Genomic DNA, 23,739 nt, shown 5'->3' on the forward strand with positions numbered 1-23,739 from the left:
AGAAGAAGTGTCAGTGGGCGCCATATACAGGGGATCCCTGAACTGACATATTGGGGCTCCTGACTATTGGGACCCCATATTTACAGCGGTGATGATGTCATCTGTAGGTAGAGGGATTGCAGGGACACCCACTAATATCCCATTATCCTGCAGAGCATCTCACCCTTAACCCCTCTCTGCCTGGTCCTGCACCTCATTATCATAAGAACAACGTCTGACTTCATGGCCGGAGACAGTGACGCGTCGGCTTGTGAAAGGGTTAAAGTCAGAGGAGAACTGAAGGGAAGGTCTTGTCTTTGAAGTGGGGTGAGGGGAGTCGCATCCCTGTGATCTCCGGTGGTAAATAACGCAGCGTGTGGTTATACTCCGCGCAGGCGACTTCACAGAATAAACGGCCGATTCACACATCAAAATAATCAGACGCGTAACGTCCAGTTACTGATTAGACCGCGGATCCAAAAATATATAAATCCACATATAACATGGCCCCTCTATACATTACACATATAACATGGCCCCTATATACGGTATATACATTACACATATAACATGGCCCCTATATACTGTATATACATTACACATATAACATGGCCCCTATATACATTACACATATAACATGGCCCCTATATACGGTATATACATTACACATATAACATGGCCCCTATATACGGTATATACATTACACATATAACATGGCCCCTATATACTGTATATACATTACACATATAACATGGCCCCTATATACATTACACATATAACATGGCCTTTATATACTGTATATACATTACACATATAACATGGCCTTTATATACTGTATATACATTACACATATAACATGGCCCCTATATACGGTATATACATTACACATATAACATTGCCCCTATATACGGTATATACATTACACATAACATGGCCCCTATATACTGTATATATATTACACATATAACATGGCCCCTATATACATTACACATATAACATGGCCCCTATATACTGTATATACATTACACATATAACATGGCCCCTCTATACTGTATATACATTACACATATAACATGGCCCCTAGATACTGTATATAATTACACATATAACATGGCCCCTATATACTGTATATACATTACACATATAACATGGCCCCTATATACTGTATATACAGTACACATATAACATGGCCCCTATATACTGTATATACATTACACATATAACATGGCCCCTATATACTGTATATACATTACACATATAACATGGCCCCTCTATACTGTATATACATTACACATATAACATGGCCCCTCTATACTGTATATAATTACACATATAACATGGCCCCTATATACTGTATATACATTACACATATAACATGGCCCCTATATACTGTATATACATTACACATATAACATGGCCCCTATATACATTACACATATAACATGGCCCCTATATACATTACACATAACATGGCCCCTATATACAATATATACATTACACATATAACATGGCCCCTCTATACTGTATATACATTACACATATAACATTGCCCCTATATACTGTATATACATTACATATATAACATGGCCCCTATATACTGTATATACATTACACATATAACATGGCCTTTATATACTGTATATACATTACACATATAACATGGCCCCTATATACTGTGTATACAGTACACATAACATGGCCCCTATATACTGTATATACAGTACACATATAACATGGCCCCTATATACTGTATATACATTACACATATAACATGGCCCCTATATACTGTATATACATTACACATATAACATGGCCCCTATATACTGTATATACATTACACATATAACATGGCCCCTCTATACTGTATATACATTACACATATAACATGGCCCCTATATACTGTATATACAGTACACATAACATGGCCCCTAGATACTGTATATAATTACACATATAACATGGCCCCTATATACTGTATATACATTACACGTATAACATGGCCCTATATACTGTATATACATTACACATATAACATGGCCCCTATATACATTACACATATAACATGGCCCCTATATACTGTATATACATTACACATATAACATGGCCCCTATATACTGTATATACATTACACATATAACATGGCCCCTATATACTGTATATACATTACACATATAACATGGCCCCTATATACATTACACATATAACATGGCCCCTATATACATTACACATAACATGGCCCCTATATACAATATATACATTACACATATAACATGGCCCCTCTATACTGTATATACATTACACATATAACATTGCCCCTATATACTGTATATACATTACATATATAACATGGCCCCTATATACTGTATATACATTACACATATAACATGGCCTTTATATACTGTATATACATTACACATATAACATGGCCCCTATATACTGTGTATACAGTAAACATAACATGGCCCCTATATACTGTATATACAGTACACATATAACATGGCCCCTATATACTGTATATACATTACACATATAACATGGCCCCTATATACTGTATATACATTACACATATAACATGGCCCCTATATACTGTATATACATTACACATATAACATGGCCCCTCTATACTGTATATACATTACACATATAACATGGCCCCTATATACTGTATATACAGTACACATAACATGGCCCCTATATACTGTATATACAGTACACATAACATGGCCCCTAGATACTGTATATAATTACACATATAACATGGCCCCTATATACTGTATATACATTACACATATAACATGGCCCTATATACTGTATATACATTACACATATAACATGGCCCCTATATACATTACACATATAACATGGCCCCTATATACTGTATATACATTACACATATAACATGGCCTTTATATACTGTATATACATTACACATAACATGGCCCCTATATACGGTATATACATTACACATATAACATGGCCCCTATATACGGTATATACATTACACATATAACATGGCCCCTATATACGGTATATACATTACACATATAACATGGCCCCTATATACTGTATATACATTACACATATAACATGGCCCCTATATACTGTATATACATTACACATATAACATGGCCCTATATACTGTATATACATTACACATATAACATGGCCCCTATATACATTACACATATAACATGGCCCCTATATACTGTATATACATTACACATATAACATGGCCCCTATATACATTACACATATAACATGGCCCCTATATACTGTATATACATTACACATATAACATGGCCTTTATATACTGTATATACATTACACATAACATGGCCCCTATATACGGTATATACATTACACATATAACATGGCCCCTATATACGGTATATACATTACACATATAACATGGCCCCTATATACGGTATATACATTACACATATAACATGGCCCCTATATACTGTATATACATTACACATATAACATGGCCTCTATATACTGTATATACATTACACATATAACATGGCCCTATATACTGTATATACATTACACATATAACATGGCCCCTATATACATTACACATATAACATGGCCCCTATATACTGTATATACATTACACATATAACATGGCCCCTATATACATTACACATATAACATGGCCCCTCTATACTGTATATACATTACACATATAACATGGCCCCTCTATACTGTATATAATTACACATATAACATGGCCCCTATATACATTACACATATAACATGGCCCCTATATACTGTATATACATTACACATATAACATGGCCCCTCTATACTGTATATACATTACACATATAACATGGCCCCTATATACTGTATATACAGTACACATAACATGGCCCCTAGATACTGTATATAATTACACATACCATGGCCCCTATATACTGTATATACATTACACATATAACATGGCCCCTATATACTGTATATACATTACACATATAACATGGCCCTTAGATACTGTATATACATTACACATATAACATGGCCTTTATATACTGTATATACATTACACATATAACATGGCCCCTATATACTGTATATACTGTACACATAACATGGCCCCTATATACAGTACACATATAACATGGCCCCTATATACTGTATATACAGTACACATAGCATGGTCCCTATATACATTACACATATAACATGGCCCCTATATACTGTACACATATAACATGGCCCCTATATACACATTACACATATAACATGGCCCCTATATACATTACACATATAACATGGCCCCTGTATACACATTACACATATAACATGGCCCCTGTATACTGTATATACATGACACATCCCTCTGTATATTATAACATGGTCCCCTACACAGTGTATATACATTACACATCCTTCAGTCTATAACATGGTCCCTATATAATCTATATACATTACACAGCCCTCTGTATATTATAACATGTATATACAGTATATAGGACCAGGTTATAATATACAGAAAGATGTGTAATGTATATACAATATATAGGGGATATGTTATAATATGCAGAGAGATATGTAATGTATATACAGTATATAGGGACCATGTTATAATATAGAGGGATGTGTGTTGTATATACAATATATAGGACCATTACAGATCCTCTGTATATTATAACATGGTCCCTATATACATTCCACATCCCTCTGCAGATTATAACATGGCCCTATATACTGTATACACATTACAAATACCTCTGTATTATAACATAGTCCCTATATACATGACACATCCCTCTGTATATTATAACATGGTCCCTATATAATGTATATATATTACACATCCCTCTGTATATTATAACATGCCCCCTATATACTGTATATACATTACACATCCCTCTGTATATTATAACATGCCCCCTATATACTGTATATACATTACACATCCCTATGTATATTATAACATGCCTCCTATATAATGTATATACATTACACATCCTTCTGTATATTATAACATGTCCCCTATATACTGTATATACATTACATATCCTTCTGTATATTATAACATGCCCCCTATATACTGTATATACAGTACACATCCCTCTGTATATTATAACATGTCCTCTATATACTGTATATACATTACATATCCTTCTGTATATTATAACATGTCCCCTATATACATTACACATCCTTCTGTATATTATAACATGTCCCCTATATACATTACACATCCCCTATATACTGTATATACATTACACATCCTACTGTATATTACATGTCCCCTATATACTGTATATACAGTACACATCCCTCTGTATATTATAACATGTCCCCTATATACTGTATATACATTACATATCCTTCTGTATATTATAACATGTCCCCTATATACTGTGTATACATTACATATCCTTCTGTATATTATAACATGTCTCCTATATACTGTATATACATTACATATCCTTCTGTATATTATAACATGCCCCCTATATACTGTATATACATTACATATCCTTCTGTATATTATAACATGTCCCCTATATACTGTATATACATTACACGTCCTTCTGTATATTATAACATGTCCCCTATATACTGTATATACATTACATATCCTTCTGTATATTATAACATGTCCCCTATATACTGTATATACATTACACATCCTTCTGTATATTATAACATGTCCCCTATATACTGTGTATATATAGTGAGGGGGGACGGGACACATCTGATTGGCTCAGGGCACACCCCATACACTCCATAATACTACAACTGCCTGTGATTGTGCTTTATGATCGCTGCTCTGAAGACGACATGACCTACTCAATATTACAATCCCTACTGTCTCTTTAAAGGTCATACAAGAGGAACGACCCCATCAATCCTTACCATGTCAATTCAGGATATGTGTTTGCTCCGGCCACCAGCGCCAACGAGAGCGAGATCTCCAGTGACGCCATGACGGACGACTCCATGTCAATGACAGACAGCAGCGTGTAAGTAGCTCCCTCATCTTCTATATACACCTGAGGAGAAGACACCGGTCATGAGGACAGTCCCATTGCTGGATACTCTATATACACACACACACACTACTACTCTTACACTAAAGAACACCTACCCCAGTCATCTACTCGCTATATACACTGCTCCTACAGTAAAGATCACCTACCCCAGTCATCTACTCTCTATATACACTACTCTTACAGTAAAGACCACCTACCCTAGTCATCTACTCTCTATATACACTACTCTTACAGTAAAGACCACCTACCCTAGTCAACTACTCTCTATATACACTACTCTTACAGTAAAGATCACCTACCCCAGTCATCTGCTCTATATACACTACTCTTACAGTCAAGACCACCTACCCTAGTCATCTACTCTCTATATACACTACTCATACAGTCAAGACCACCTACCCCAGTCCTCTGCTCTATATACACTACTCTTACAGTAAAGACCACCTACCCTAGTCATCTACTCTCTATATACACTACTCATACAGTAAAGACCACCTACCCCAGTCATTACTCTCTATATACACTACTCTTAGGCTATGTTCACACAGAGTTTTTTGCAGGCGGAATTGCTGCCTCAAAATTCTGTTTGGAAGTTTTAGGCAGATTTGCCTCTCCCTGCACTCCGATTTTCGCCCGCGGCCATTGAGCGCCGCGGGCATAAAACGCAGCGAAATACGCTTTCTCTGCCTCCCATTGAGGTCAATGGGAGGTCAGAGGCGGAAACGCCCGAAGATATGGCATGTCGCTTCTTTTCCCCGCCAAAAGGTTTTACCTCTCCCGGGAAAGAGACGCTGACGCCTCCCATTGAAATAAATGGGAGGCATTTTCGGGTCGTTTTTGACGATTTTTTTGGCGCGGTTTCCTCGTAAAAAAACCTCTGTGTGAACATAGCCTTACAGTAAAGACCACATACCCGTCATCTACGCTCTATATACACACACTACTCTTACAGTAAAGATCTGCTCCCTATATATACTACTCTTACAGTAAAGATCTACTCCCTATATATTCTACTCTTACAGTAAAGATCTGCTCCCTATATATACTACTCTTACAGTAAAGATCTGCTCCCTATATATACTACTCTTACAGTAAAGATCTGCTTCCTATATATACTACTCTTACAGTAAAGATCTGCTCCCTATATATACTACTCTTACAGTAAAGATCTGCTCCCTATATATACTACTCTTACAGTAAAGATCTGCTCCCTATATATACTACTCTTACAGTAAAGATCTGCTCCCTATATATACTACTCTTACAGTAAAGACCTGCTCCCTATATATTCTACTCTTACAGTAAAGATCTGCTCCCTATATATACTACTCTTACAGTAAAGATCTGCTCCCTATATATACTACTCTTACAGTAAAGATCTGCTCCCTATATATACTACTCTTACAGTAAAGATCTGCTCCCTATATATACTACTCTTACAGTAAAGATCTGCTCCCTATATATACTACTCTTACAGTAAAGATCTGCTCCCTATATATACTACTCTTACAGTAAAGATCTGCTCCCTATATATACTACTCTTACAGTAAAGATCTGCTCCCTATATATACTACTCTTACAGTAAAGATCTGCTCCCTATATATACTACTCTTACAGTAAAGATCTGCTCCCTATATATACTACTCTTACAGTAAAGATCTGCTCCCTATATATACTACTCTTACAGTAAAGATCTGCTCCCTATATATACTACTCTTACAGTAAAGATCTGCTCCCTATATATACTACTCTTACAGTAAAGATCTGCTCCCTATATATACTACTCTTACAGTAAAGATCTGCTCCCTATATATACTACTCTTACAGTAAAGATCTGCTCCCTATATATACTACTCTTACAGTAAAGATCTGCTCCCTATATATACTACTCTTACAGTAAAGACCTGCTCCCTATATATACTACTCTTACAGTAAAGATCACGTACCTGTCATCTACGCTCTATATATACACTAATCATACAGTAAATGCCACATACCCGTCATCTACGCTCTATATACACACACTACTCTTACAGTAAAGATCTGCTCCCTATATATACTACTCTTACAGTTAAGACCACCTACCCCAGTCATCTGCTCTCTATATACACTACTCTTACAGTATAGATCAGCTACCCCAATCATCTGCTCTATATACACTGCTGTTACAGTAAAGATCACCTGCTCCCGGTATACACCGCTGTTACAGTAAAGATCACCTGCTCCCGGTATACACCGCTGTTACAGTAAAGATCACCTGCTCCCGGTATACACCGCTGTTACAGTAAAGATCACCTGCTCCCGGTATACACCGCTGTTACAGTAAAGATCACCTGCTCCCGATATACACCGCTGTTACAGTAAAGATCACCTGCTCCCGGTATACACCGCTGTTACAGTAAAGATCACCTGCTCCCGGTATACACCGCTGTTACAGTAAAGATCACCTGCTCCCGGTATACACCGCTGTTACAGTAAAGATCACCTGCTCCCGGTATACACCGCTGTTACAGTAAAGATCACTTGCTCCCGGTATACACCGCTGTTACAGTAAAGATCACCTGCTCCCGGTATACACCGCTGTTACAGTAAAGATCGCCTGCTCCCGGTATACACCGCTGTTACAGTAAAGATCACCTGCTCCCGGTATACACCGCTGTTACAGTAAAGATCGCCTGCTCCCGGTATACACCGCTGTTACAGTAAAGATCACCTGCTCCCGGTATACACCGCTGTTACAGTAAAGTTCACCTGCTCCCGGTATACACCGCTGTTACAGTAAAGATCGCCTGCTCCCGGTATACACCGCTGTTACAGTAAAGATCGCCTGCTCCCGGTATACACCGCTGTTACAGTAAAGATCACCTGCTCCCGGTATACACCGCTGTTACAGTAAAGTTCACCTGCTCCCGGTATACACCGCTGTTACAGTAAAGATCACCTGCTCCCGGTATACACCGCTGTTACAGTAAAGATCACCTGCTCCCGGTATACACCGCTGTTACAGTAAAGATCACCTGCTCCCGGTATACACTGCTGTTACAGTAAAGTTCACCTGCTCCCGGTATACACCGCTGTTACAGTAAAGATCACCTGCTCCCGGTATACACCGCTGTTACAGTAAAGATCACCTGCTCCCGGTATACACCGCTGTTACAGTAAAGATCGCCTGCTCCCGGTATACACCGCTGTTACAGTAAAGATCACCTGCTCCCGGTATACACCGCTGTTACAGTAAAGTTCACCTGCTCCCGGTATACACCGCTGTTACAGTAAAGATCGCCTGCTCCCGGTATACACTGCTGTTACAGTAAAGATCGCCTGCTCCCGGTATACACCGCTGTTACAGTAAAGATCACCTGCTCCCGGTATACACCGCTGTTACAGTAAAGTTCACCTGCTCCCGGTATACACCGCTGTTACAGTAAAGATCACCTGCTCCCGGTATACACCGCTGTTACAGTAAAGATCACCTGCTCCCGGTATACACTGCTGTTACAGTAAAGATCACCTGCTCCCGGTATACACCGCTGTTACAGTAAAGATCACCTGCTCCCGGTATACACTGCTGTTACAGTAAAGTTCACCTGCTCCCGGTATACACCGCTGTTACAGTAAAGATCACCTGCTCCCGGTATACACCGCTGTTACAGTAAAGATCACCTGCTCCCGGTATACACCGCTGTTACAGTAAAGATCACCTGCTCCCGGTATACACTGCTGTTACAGTAAAGATCACCTGCTCCCGGTATACACCGCTGTTACAGTAAAGATCACCTGCTCCCGGTATACACTGCTGTTACAGTAAAGTTCACCTGCTCCCGGTATACACCGCTGTTACAGTAAAGATCACCTGCTCCCGGTATACACCGCTGTTACAGTACAGTGCAGTGTTTTTTTTCCCCAGGAGCTGCCACATTTGGGAAACTATTATTTTATTCCTCTCATGTCCTGAGCTAAATCTGTAAATCTACTCCCCCCCCCCCCCCTCCAATTATTTCTGGGGGAGCGCTGGACACCAGGGGAACGAGGCGCAGTGAACTTCAATCACCACCTTATCTTACGAGCCGGGCGTTTGATGTGAAGGAGATCACAGGGCGGTTATGAAGCGGCTGCCAGGACAGAATCCTTCTTATCAACAAAAATTGTACTTAAAGCATAAGTCAAACCATCAGGTATGACATAGTATATCAGAAAACCAAAATTATACCTGATGTAACAAATAACACCACGTAGGCACAAAATAAAATATGTAAATCTTTATTACCCTATACGGGAAAGGTTACCCACAAAAAACATACATCTAAAATACACAAAACTAAAAACACCCCAGAAGGGAATGTGTATCACGTCCTATGGAAATGACCATATAATGTAGCAGAATAATTGCATGAGACATATAAGTAGATAGCCACAGGATCCAATATCTAAAATAATGGCAAAATATGACTCAAAAAAGTGCAAAGTATCAGATTCTACAATCTAGGTATCTAAGTAGATAGTCATTTACCCAAAGTGGACATGATAGGGAACACACTCCGATCCAAGGACCACCTCGACGCGCGTTTCGTTCCCTTCGTCAGGAGGTGAGGTATGCCTGATGATTCCCCTCTTAAGTACACCTCCAAATGAGGTGATGTACAGCGGCGCATGAAAGGTCACGCCCATCTCCACGCGTCAGACCATCCGCGTCAAGGCCGGAAGACCGTACCTGGAAACCAGGACTCGTTCTCAGACCTGGAGACAACTTCCGGTCTGACGCCTGAGAGATCACGTGACCCGTATGCGCACCCATCAAGTACCCAACAGGTGAAACAGGAGGCGCACTCATAAGAGGAAAGTGTCCTATATCTCGTCTAAACAGTCAGAAGCTATCAGTAATATATATGTACATATCTTAAAAAATAGCGAAGGTATAATAATAAACATATCATTAGTTAGGTCTAAATTACTAAACAAATAGCCATATATTTATATAAGTATAGATACAGATGACTGACCACAAATACCCCATACATATAATAACAAAATATAATTAAACATAGCAAGTGAATCCAAACTAACCAGTTATAAGTTATGTATATGTAAATCCCATTACAAATAATATCTAAAAAAATATTTAATATAAGAGGACCAGAAAAAGGACCAGACCCAAATGTTTATAATAATATAAAGTGCACAGTAGTAGGTAATTGGATTCATAGATGCTGATCCCAGACGAAACCCATAACAATAAATCACGGATACCGATCAGGATAAGCAGCACGGATCCAAAAATAAGGTGAAATAGAATAACAATACAAAACCAACACATAACAATATAATATATACAAAAAATGATATAGGGATAAATCAAATTAAATAATATGTAAAATTAAATAAGTGGTACAGTACAAACATATTCATACATAAATAGCAATCAATCATATCCACATATGTGTCAAAATCAACTCAAAATTCATAATATCAATATATCCATGATTTTCTACATAATAAATATCAATAAATAATCAGTGTAAATGTACAAAAGTAGTAACCAAATTCAATAATAATAGAACAATATGCATACATATCATACATACATATAAATATATAGTCCATATAACCACTCTACATGTGTAAAACCATACACCTACAATTCCCACAAATACAGCCACGTATTATACAAATAATATTAATAATAGTATTAGTATCATGAATCTTCGCATCTTCCCGATATGTTCATCAGTACTCATCAATTTCCATTCTCGATATCGCTCTCGACAGCATTCCACAATATCGACACTAACAGCAAAATTAAAAATAGCATTAGTCTTACGCATAGTATTTTACAAAAAGGATGCAAAACTCTGTGACTCGTTCAAACCCCTAGGGGACATGGTATCCAAGGTAACAATCCATTTCATTTCCTTTCTCATTAAGTCCTTCCCAGTACTGGGAAGGACTTAATGAGAAAGGAAATGAAATGGATTGTTACCTTGGATACCATGTCCCCTAGGGGTTTGAACGAGTCACAGAGTTTTGCATCCTTTTTGTAAAATACTATGCGTAAGACTAATGCTATTTTTAATTTTGCTGTTAGTGTCGATATTGTGGAATGCTGTCGAGAGCGATATCGAGAATGGAAATTGATGAGTACTGATGAACATATCGGGAAGATGCGAAGATTCATGATACTAATACTATTATTAATATTATTTGTATAATACGTGGCTGTATTTGTGGGAATTGTAGGTGTATGGTTTTACACATGTAGAGTGGTTATATGGACTATATATTTATATGTATGTATGATATGTATGCATATTGTTCTATTATTATTGAATTTGGTTACTACTTTTGTACATTTACACTGATTATTTATTGATATTTATTATGTAGAAAATCATGGATATATTGATATTATGAATTTTGAGTTGATTTTGACACATATGTGGATATGATTGATTGCTATTTATGTATGAATATGTTTGTACTGTACCACTTATTTAATTTTACATATTATTTAATTTGATTTATCCCTATATCATTTTTTGTATATATTATATTGTTATGTGTTGGTTTTGTATTGTTATTCTATTTCACCTTATTTTTGGATCCGTGCTGCTTATCCTGATCGGTATCCGTGATTTATTGTTATGGGTTTCGTCTGGGATCAGCATCTATGAATCCAATTACCTACTACTGTGCACTTTATATTATTATAAACATTTGGGTCTGGTCCTTTTTCTGGTCCTCTTATATTAAATATTTTTTTAGATATTATTTGTAATGGGATTTACATATACATAACTTATAACTGGTTAGTTTGGATTCACTTGCTATGTTTAATTATATTTTGTTATTATATGTATGGGGTATTTGTGGTCAGTCATCTGTATCTATACTTATATAAATATATGGCTATTTGTTTAGTAATTTAGACCTAACTAATGATATGTTTATTATTATACCTTCGCTATTTTTTAAGATATGTACATATATATTACTGATAGCTTCTGACTGTTTAGACGAGATATAGGACACTTTCCTCTTATGAGTGCGCCTCCTGTTTCACCTGTTGGGTACTTGATGGGTGCGCATACGGGTCACGTGATCTCTCAGGCGTCAGACCGGAAGTTGTCTCCAGGTCTGAGAACGAGTCCTGGTTTCCAGGTACGGTCTTCCGGCCTTGACGCGGATGGTCTGACGCGTGGAGATGGGCGTGACCTTTCATGCGCCGCTGTACATCACCTCATTTGGAGGTGTACTTAAGAGGGGAATCATCAGGCATACCTCACCTCCTGACGAAGGGAACGAAACGCGCGTCGAGGTGGTCCTTGGATCGGAGTGTGTTCCCTATCATGTCCACTTTGGGTAAATGACTATCTACTTAGATACCTAGATTGTAGAATCTGATACTTTGCACTTTTTTGAGTCATATTTTGCCATTATTTTAGATATTGGATCCTGTGGCTATCTACTTATATGTCTCATGCAATTATTCTGCTACATTATATGGTCATTTCCATAGGACGTGATACACATTCCCTTCTGGGGTGTTTTTAGTTTTGTGTATTTTAGATGTATGTTTTTTGTGGGTAACCTTTCCCGTATAGGGTAATAAAGATTTACATATTTTATTTTGTGCCTACGTGGTGTTATTTGTTACATCAGGTATAATTTTGGTTTTCTTCTTTTTTCAGGACAGAATCCATCTGCAACTCAATCTCATGTTAAAGCTGCTGCTGCTGCACGACTATTCTGGGTCACGGACTGGAGAAGCTTCTAGTCTGCAGCCAGTGCCTGCCGCCGGGCTGTGTGCCTGCCACCAGGAGGGGTTAAATGCAGCAGATTCTTCACGTTACTGGATTGTGCCGTCAGCCGTCTACAACATACACATATATAGAAGCTCCACCACAAGGCTGCATGATCCATGATCGCCGTGTTACCACAGCGCCCTCTGGTGGCGGCAGCGCAGCCTGGCAGGCTAATAACAGTCCATTGGCAGTCCACATAGCTCTGGGAGTCCGATACGAGGGGGAATGTGATCCCCGGCAATACCGAACCCTTTAATACGACTGTGCCCCAGTACCGCACTGCTGCCGCTCATTGACCCTCCTCTCGTCTCTCTCCGGCAGGGATGGCGTTCCTCTGTACCGCTCCAGTATTAAGAAACAGCTGCAGAGAGAGATGCATCGCAGCGTCAAGGCCAACGGACAGGTGGCTCTACCTCATTTCCCAGTAAGTACGGCCGCGGCCCGGTTATTATTATTATTGTGTGGCTTTTTACAATAATCTGACCATTAGGGGGCAGTGTGATTATTAATGTGATGGAGAATAGTGAAATTCTCAGGTCCTGATGTGTGAGATCCGTGTTTGCATTGGCCCCGTCTCTGCGTTGTGATAACAGTGGCGAATATAAGAGCCGCTCCCCCCGTCTTCATCTCTGCGGGGTCTGATCGGCAGGGTCTGATCGGCAGGGTGTAGTGACGGGTTCTGTCGTGGCGTCATGCCTTGTAGTGTAAGATGTGGCTGGTAGGATGTGATGATGACCGGCAGCCGCACAGGGTTCTGGGTAGAGACCGTCCTGGAGGGTCTCATGTGTCCACGGATATCTGGTGGTAGGGGGCAGTCTCTGGTCTCGGTGTAGACACGAGCTGTCCATTGTGTTCTCTCCCCTTCTGGCTGTCTCTTTCATCTTCCTGTCTCTCGCTGTCTCGTCCGCCTCTCTCTTCTCTGCCGTCCCCTCCCCTCTCGCAGATTTTTTTGATGTTTGACAAGTGTCTTTGAAGATTCGGAGTAGAGAGCGGCTCCTGATAGGCTGCTTGTAGTACAGAAGGAACACGCGGGGTTCCACAGAGTGTAACCAACTGCTAGTGCCGTAGGCGCGGGCTGCCAGGCAGGATGTCTCTCCGTGAAGCCACCGCGCCGGCTGATAAATATCCAGAGCAGTCACACAACGGCTACGCTTCTCTCTACCTCTCTCAGAGATGCAACGGAACGGCCGCGGCTCCCTGTAAACCGTGCCTGTCTCTTCTTCTTCATAGAGGACGCAGCGGCTGCCCAGAGAGATGACCCCCGTAGAACCGGCAATGTTTGCGGCGGAGCTCATCGCCCGGCTGGAGAAGGTGAAACAGGAACAAGAGACGATGCACACGCTGGAAGAGCGGCTGCAGCAGATCACAGAGGTACGAGGCGCCGCTGCTCCACATCTGCCTGCTCGGCGGGTCTTCTCCTTCCCTGTCCCCGCCTCCTCTCTGCAGAACAGCAGGGGCTGCGTACCGTTGGCGACATGGACCGGGATTGGTGCTCTAGTTCCCCCAGACCCGGCGCACTCTCTATAGATCATCTCGGTGGCGTCGCTCGTTATAAGTGACAGTGATTAGGTCATCGCGCCGATGCAGCGGGTGGAGGTCTCCAGTACATATTAACCATTCGTCGACCAGTAGAAGTGTCGCAGTTGTTACATGGTCATCACTTTTCATCGTGTCACATTTTCGTTTCTAGGAAGAAGAACAAGAGGAGTGCGAGACCCCCGCCTGCTTCCAGACCCCCCGTGACGCCAGCCACCAGCCAATGACACTGGCATCCGGTGACGACGACCCTCAGGCCATCTTGGACGACCACTTATCTAGAGTCCTGCGGACGCCCGGCTGTCAGTCGCCACCTGCGGTGGGCAGATCCCGCTCCCCTGACCGCTTCCGTGTCCTGAGGCCTACAGCTGTGGCGCTGGCCAGGTCCACCCCCTGCCCACTGCTTACCAAGAGCTGTGTCACCAAGCAGACGACCAAGCACATCCACCACCACTACATCCACCACCACAGCGTGCCCAAGACTAAAGAGGAGCTGGAGGCGGAGGCGGCACGCCGGGTACAATGTCTCTGCACCGGTCCTGCTGACTATTGCTGCTACCTGAAGAGCAGGACCCATGGCAGAGGCTCCGACCTGTCCCTCCTGCACACGGACAACGCTGGGTAAGGTCCGGTGCCCGTCACGTCTGGTGCCATCATAGCGACTTCCATGAGTCCTGATATTTCTCCTCGGTCTCTGCAGCAGTCGCTCTGGCACCTTGTCCAAGAGGAAGGTGATGTCTGACCACCCGGGGGAGGGTGGAGTAGACAGGACCACCATTATCTACCCGCTTCCCGGAGAAGACCACCTACCGACAGCCTGGCAGAGGGTCGCGGAGTGCGAGAACGAACGGCCCAGCAAGCACAGATCTCACAGGTAACGGGCGCTCGGCTGCTGGGATGGGGTCCTAAGTTTACCGGTGGCTGATGAGGTGCAGGAGGTCGGGGGTTAATGAGACGAATGTTCTCCACGTGTCGCCACCTTCCTGCCCGCCGTCCGCGTGGCCCTCATGTTCATCTCATGTCTTCTCTGTAGTGCGCAGAACACCAGGAGGAACACGACTTGTGAGACCACCCGAGCGTCCTCAGCGGAGCGCCCAACACGACAGCATCAGTGGAGCCCGCAGCCCCCGCACCCTCCTGTCCAGGACACGACGCTGGTGTCAGTCAGCACGCTGGCGCAGCTGGAGGAGGCGTGCCGGAGACTGGCGGAGGTGTCCAGACCAAAACAGAGGTGAGGACCCCCCCCCCGCCCCGATATCGGACGTGGTGTTTGTTAATGGCGCGATCTGTAATGTAACCGGTATCCTTGCTGTAGGGTGGAGCGCAGGCCACTTCACCGCCTCCCCTCCCCCGTCTGTTTAGCCGGCGTCGTGTTCTGCCCCCCGCGTCTCCTTCCTCTTTATCCGGCCTCCTGCTGTCCGCGCCGCCTCCTGCTGTCCGCGCCCCCTCCTGCTGTCCGCGCCCCCTCCTGCTGTCCGCGCTGCTCCAGAATCCAAGACATGAAACGCGCAGCTGGAGCCGCCTCCGACTTGTGCGCTTTTTACCATCTGCTCAGCAACTTTCTGTTTTATACCTCCGCCCGGCGCTCTGAAGACGGCGCCGTGTGTGCGTGCGTGCGTCGTCCATCGCCCAGCAGCACACGTCGCACCTTTTCAGACGAACTTTGTGTGATTTGCGGATGTGTCTTTTCCAGGTGCCCGTCGTCCAGTCACCAGCGCAGTCACTCCGTGCCATGTCCAGCCGCGGCGGCCGCAGCACAAGAGTAAGTAGCGCCATGGTGGTAAATCACGTGTCTGCGTCCGGAGCACAAAGACGCAGATAATCCAACAAGCTCATCCTACTGGTTGGAATACGTTGTTATTACCGCCATGTTGAGCCCGGTTCACACTGTACGAATCACGGCGGGAGACGCAATACTGCGAGCGAGCGGCCGACCGCAAAACACCTGCACCGCTTAAAGGGCCGGTTCAGTTTTTTTTATAGGATTAAGTCTCAACTTTCTGAGAGAATTTGTGTTTCAGTTCATCACCACTCAAGATTTCAGCTTGCAGTCAGTGAATTGAAACATCCATAGTCTACATCCTGCTCCCACAGCAGCACAAATCTCTCTCCTGTCCTGGACTCTTACCCTGATGCATCGCTCCGAACTTTTACATTTCTAAATAAACAATGGATGATTCCATTCACTGACAGCAAGCACATCTTGAAAATGGTGAGGAATTGAAATACAAAGTGAAAATATCCTCCCCATGACAACACTCCCTGGCCAAGACTACTACTAATGCTGCTCCACTGCAGGATTATCTTCTGGGTCCCCTTTTCCCCCCCATACGGCCCCCTGTATACAGCGTCGCTGAGCCATCGTTACAGGTACGCAGCTCCGGGATGTGTGATTACACGGCTGCTCCCTCTTCAGAGCCGGCAGCGGTCCGATGACCCCCGAGACCCCCGGCCGTCTCCGCAAAACACAATGTTCTTACACTTTCCACCATCTTGTTATCTATGTCAGGACATGAGGCTCCTCCTTTATATAGCACTATCGTTCTCTGTTATCAGCCACCGTGATACGAAACTCAGTCACATTTGTTGTTGCAGACATAAAGAACCAAAGAGACTGCAGAGCGCCCCCCCTCCCCCGCCTGCCGCAGAACTGACGGTCACATACTTCTTCTGCGGGGAGGAAATCCCGTACCGGAGGACACTGAAGGCGCACAGTCTGACGTTAGGACACTTCAAAGATCAGCTGAGCAAGAAAGGCAATTATAGGTACGAGGCCCAAACTATTCCCGCGTAAGGAGGATGATGATGATGATGATGATATCTGCCCGACCGCGTGAGTCTAATCTTCACATCCGCTCCACCTCCCATCACCACACGTTCTGGGGGTCACTGTACTTGCTCCAAATTCTCCATCTCATTGCTTGTATCGGCTAGTCAGGTCTGCCATGTATGATCGGGATATGTAGAGATGGACTAGTCAGGTCTGCCATGTATGATCGGGATATGTAGAGAGATGGACTAGTCAGGTCTGCCATGTATGATCGGGATATGTAGAGAGATGGACTAGTCAGGTCTGCCATGTATGATCGGGATATGTAGAGATGGACTAGTCAGGTCTGTCATGTATGATCGGGATATGTAGAGATGGACTAGTCAGGTCTGCCATGTATGATCGGGATATGTAGAGATGGACTAGTCAGGTCTGCCATGTATGATCGGGATATGTAGAGAGATGGACTAGTCAGGTCTGCCATGTATGATCGGGATATGTAGAGATGGACTAGTCAGGTCTGCCCTGTATGATCGGGATATGTAGAGAGATGGACTAGTCAGGTCTGCCCTGTATGATCGGGATATGTAGAGATGGACTAGTCAGGTCTGCCATGTATGATCGGGATATGTAGAGATGGACTAGTCAGGTCTGCCATGTATGATCGGGATATGTAGAGATGGACTAGTCAGGTCTGCCATGTATGATCGGGATATGTAGAGAGATGGACTAGTCAGGTCTGCCATGTATGATCGGGATATGTAGAGAGATGGACTAGTCAGGTCTGCCCTGTATGATCGGGATATGTAGAGAGATGGACTAGTCAGGTCTGCCCTGTATGATCGGGATATGTAGAGATGGACTAGTCAGGTCTGCCCTGTATGATCGGGATATGTAGAGATGGACTAGTCAGGTCTGCCATGTATGATCGGGATATGTAGAGATGGACTAGTCAGGTCTGCCATGTATGATCGGGATATGTAGAGAGATGGACTAGTCAGGTCTGCCATGTATGATCGGGATATGTAGAGAGATGGACTAGTCAGGTCTGCCCTGTATGATCGGGATATGTAGAGAGATGGACTAGTCAGGTCTGCCCTGTATGATCGGGATATGTAGAGATGGACTAGTCAGGTCTGCCCTGTATGATCGGGATATGTAGAGATGGACTAGTCAGGTCTGCCCTGTATGATCGGGATATGTAGAGATGGACTAGTCAGGTCTGCCATGTATGATCGGGATATGTAGAGATGGACTAGTCAGGTCTGCCATGTATGATCGGGATATGTAGAGATGGACTAGTCAGGTCTGCCATGTATGATCGGGATATGTAGAGATGGACTAGTCAGGTCTGCCATGTATGATCGGGATATGTAGAGATGGACTAGTCAGGTCTGTCATGTATGATCGGGATATGTAGAGAGATGGACTAGTCAGGTCTGCCCTGTATGATCGGGATATGTAGAGATGGACTAGTCAGGTCTGCCATGTATGATCGGGATATGTAGAGATGGACTAGTCAGGTCTGCCATGTATGATCGGGATATGTAGAGATGGACTAGTCAGGTCTGCCATGTATGATCGGGATATGTAGAGAGATGGACTAGTCAGGTCTGCCATGTATGATCGGGATATGTAGAGAGATGGACTAGTCAGGTCTGCCATGTATGATCGGGATATGTAGAGAGATGGACTAGTCAGGTCTGCCCTGTATGATCGGGATATGTAGAGAGATGGACTAGTCAGGTCTGCCCTGTATGATCGGGATATGTAGAGATGGACTAGTCAGGTCTGCCCTGTATGATCGGGATATGTAGAGATGGACTAGTCAGGTCTGTCATGTATGATCGGGATATGTAGAGATGGACTAGTCAGGTCTGCCATGTATGATCGGGATATGTAGAGATGGACTAGTCAGGTCTGCCATGTATGATCGGGATATGTAGAAATGGACTAGTCAGGTCTGTCATGTATGATCGGGATATGTAGAGATGGACTAGTCAGGTCTGCCATGTATGATCGGGATATGTAGAGATGGACTAGTCAGGTCTGTCATGTATGATCGGGATATGTAGAGAGATGGACTAGTCAGGTCTGTCATGTATGATCGGGATATGTAGAGATGGACTAGTCAGGTCTGCCATGTATGATCGGGATATGTAGAGATGGACTAGTCAGGTCTGCCATGTATGATCGGGATATGTAGAGATGGACTAGTCAGGTCTGTCATGTATGATCGGGATATGTAGAGAGATGGACTAGTCAGGTCTGCCCTGTATGATCGGGATATGTAGAGATGGACTAGTCAGGTCTGTCATGTATGATCGGGATATGTAGAGAGATGGACTAGTCAGGTCTGCCCTGTATGATCGGGATATGTAGAGATGGACTAGTCAGGTCTGTCATGTATGATCGGGATATGTAGAGAGATGGACTAGTCAGGTCTGTCATGTATGATCGGGATATGTAGAGATGGACTAGTCAGGTCTGCCATGTATGATCGGGATATGTAGAGATGGACTAGTCAGGTCTGTCATGTATGATCGGGATATGTAGAGAGATGGACTAGTCAGGTCTGTCATGTATGATCGGGATATGTAGAGATGGACTAGTCAGGTCTGTCATGTATGATCGGGATATGTAGAGAGATGGACTAGTCAGGTCTGTCATGTATGATCGGGATATGTAGAGATGGACTAGTCAGGTCTGCCATGTATGATCGGGATATGTAGAGATGGACTAGTCAGGTCTGTCATGTATGATCGGGATATGTAGAGATGGACTAGTCAGGTCTGCCATGTATGATCGGGATATGTAGAGATGGACTAGTCAGGTCTGTCATGTATGATCGGGATATGTAGAGAGATGGACTAGTCAGGTCTGTCATGTATGATCGGGATATGTAGAGATGGACTAGTCAGGTCTGTCATGTATGATCGGGATATGTAGAGAGATGGACTAGTCAGGTCTGTCATGTATGATCGGGATATGTAGAGATGGACTAGTCAGGTCTGCCCTGTATGATCGGGATATGTAGAGATGGACTAGTCAGGTCTGTCATGTATGATCGGGATATGTAGAGAGATGGACTAGTCAGGTCTGCCCTGTATGATCGGGATATGTAGAGATGGACTAGTCAGGTCTGTCATGTATGATCGGGATATGTAGAGAGATGGACTAGTCAGGTCTGTCATGTATGATCGGGATATGTAGAGATGGACTAGTCAGGTCTGCCCTGTATGATCGGGATATGTAGAGAGATGGACTAGTCAGGTCTGCCCTGTATGATCGGGATATGTAGAGATGGACTAGTCAGGTCTGTCATGTATGATCGGGATATGTAGAGAGATGGACTAGTCAGGTCTGTCATGTATGATCGGGATATGTAGAGATGGACTAGTCAGGTTTTCTCTGTGTAGATTAGATATGAAACCTGATTGATTAATTACGTCTGTCTGGCCTGGATACAAGCGGTGACTAAACACGTTAGACATGACTAATCGATCTTAAAAGTAGCCGATGTAAACATCACAAAGCCCCTCCCCCACTACTAGAAACGCAATATTAAGTTGGGGTAAGAGCCGTTCTTAGCGGGGCGTCTGTCCAGGTTTGGTTATTTTGGCGTCAGGTCTCGTCCGTGTTTTCCGCTCACCGCCTGACTTCTATTTTTCAGGTATTACTTTAAGCAGGTCAGCCCGGAGTTTGACTGCGGCGCAGTTTTTGAAGAAATTTGCGATGACCTCACGATTCTCCCGCTGTACGAGGGGAGGGTCCTCGGTAAAGTCGAGCGCATTGACTGAGCAGCGGTGACCGGCGCAGTTCTTACCACATGACGGGCAGACGTCCGGAGCCTCTACTAGAGGCCACCACATGGTTCAAGAGGTCACGTCACCCCCACGACCTGCCACAAGGTGGAGATGTCGCAGTGGGAGGAGCCAGATCTCCACCCGTTTATAAGGGGAGTGATCACATGACCCGAAGGACGCCAGGAGCGGACACGGTCACCGCGCTCCATCATGGACTGTCCCAGGAGTGATCCGGCCGCGCCTGTGCGCTCGGTGGCCATCTTGATGCTGCTTCTACAACTTTGGCAAAATGTTTTGTGCACTTGCCATCGTGTCGCCCGGTGCCTTCTGTTTGTACAGACCCCCCCCCCCCCCCCACTTATTTATTTTACTAAAGTTACTGCCCCCCCCCTCCCTCCCATTGAAACATTTGATTGACCTAAAATATTCTAATTTATTCATATCGCATTCACCACGGACGCAACACCCCACCGCCGCCGTAGAAGTGTCCGCAGCTTTCCTGCCAAATAATAGCGTCCCGCCTCCAGTCAGCGTAAAGGTAATCCGCATCACGTGACCTGCGCAATTCTTATATGCAAATGAGCCCCATCATTAATGTAATACCCCTCCCCCAGCGCATGTGACCCCTCCTCCGTACCGGGGGTCAGGGAGAATTACGTCTTCCATATATTAGGCGGCAGACCGGAAGCTGCGGCACTCTACGTGGGGGAGGCGGTGCCTCCGCCCCGTCACATGACCCCGTGTATTCCACATGCTCACCCCCGGATTGCCCGGTATCATGTCCACCCAGCCCCCGCCCCGTAAATTATAGAAAGAAATGGAGCGTTTATTAAAATTTTTATATTTTTAAAATTCTTGTGTGTCTGCGTGTAAATGAGGTGAGGGAAGTGGTAGTGTGCACGAGGACAAATACTGAGATGTGGTACTGTGCACGAGGACAAATACAGAGACGTGGTAGTGTGCACGAGGACAAATACAGAGACGTGGTAGTGTGCACGAGGACAAATACCGAGACGTGGTACTGTGCGCGAGGACAAATACCGAGACGTGGTACTGTGCGCGTGGACAAATACCGAGACGTGGTACTGTGCGCGTGGACAAATACCGAGACGTGGTACTGTGCGCGTGGACAAATACCGAGACGTGGTACTGTGCGCGTGGACTGCCCAAATACCGAGATCTGGTACTGTGCGCGTGGACAAATACCGAGACGTGGTACTGTGCACGAGGACAAATACTGAGATGTGGTACTGTGCACGAGAACAAATACCGAGACGTGGTACTGTGCACGAGGACAAATACCGAGACGTGGTACTGTGCACGTGGACAAATACCGAGACGTGGTACTGTGCACGAGGACAAATACAGAGACGTGGTAGTGTGCACGAGGACAAATACAGAGACGTGGTAGTGTGCACGAGGACAAATACCGAGACGTGGTACTGTGCGCGTGGACAAATACCGAGACGTGGTACTGTGCGCGTGGACAAATACCGAGACGTGGTACTGTGCGCGTGGACAAATACCGAGACGTGGTACTGTGCGCGTGGACAAATACCGAGACGTGGTACTGTGTGCGTGGACAAATACCGAGATCTGGTACTGTGCGCGTGGACAAATACCGAGACGTGGTAGTGTGCGCGTGGACAAATACCGAGACGTGGTACTGTGCGCGTGGACAAATACCGAGACGTGGTACTGTGCGCGTGGACAAATACCGAGACGTGGTACTGTGCGCGTGGACAAATACCGAGATCTGGTACTGTGCGCGTGGACAAATACCGAGACGTGGTAGTGTGCGCGTGGACAAATACCGAGACGTGGTAGTGTGCGCGTGG

General features: G+C 43.8%; 1 protein-coding gene across 2 annotated transcripts in view; it reads left to right on the forward strand.

Moving 5' to 3' along the window:
* The window catches only part of AXIN2 (axin 2), a 38,925-nt gene extending 16,170 nt beyond the window's left edge, over window positions 1-22,755 (forward strand). For both annotated transcript variants that reach the window (XM_075846174.1, XM_075846173.1), the window contains exons 3-11: window positions 5,820-5,960; window positions 14,111-14,213; window positions 15,020-15,160; window positions 15,480-15,946; window positions 16,026-16,199; window positions 16,359-16,556; window positions 17,019-17,087; window positions 17,921-18,091; window positions 21,769-22,755. In XM_075846174.1, the coding sequence (XP_075702289.1) occupies window positions 5,820-5,960; window positions 14,111-14,213; window positions 15,020-15,160; window positions 15,480-15,946; window positions 16,026-16,199; window positions 16,359-16,556; window positions 17,019-17,087; window positions 17,921-18,091; window positions 21,769-21,895 (1,591 nt within the window). In that variant the 3' untranslated portion in view covers window positions 21,896-22,755. The remainder of the gene's footprint in view (window positions 1-5,819; window positions 5,961-14,110; window positions 14,214-15,019; window positions 15,161-15,479; window positions 15,947-16,025; window positions 16,200-16,358; window positions 16,557-17,018; window positions 17,088-17,920; window positions 18,092-21,768) is intronic.
* Window positions 22,756-23,739: the final 984 nt, after the last annotated feature.

The sequence above is a fragment of the Rhinoderma darwinii genome, chromosome 13 (genome assembly GCF_050947455.1).
Source record: "Rhinoderma darwinii isolate aRhiDar2 chromosome 13, aRhiDar2.hap1, whole genome shotgun sequence".
Classification (NCBI taxonomy): Eukaryota; Metazoa; Chordata; class Amphibia; order Anura; family Rhinodermatidae; genus Rhinoderma; species Rhinoderma darwinii.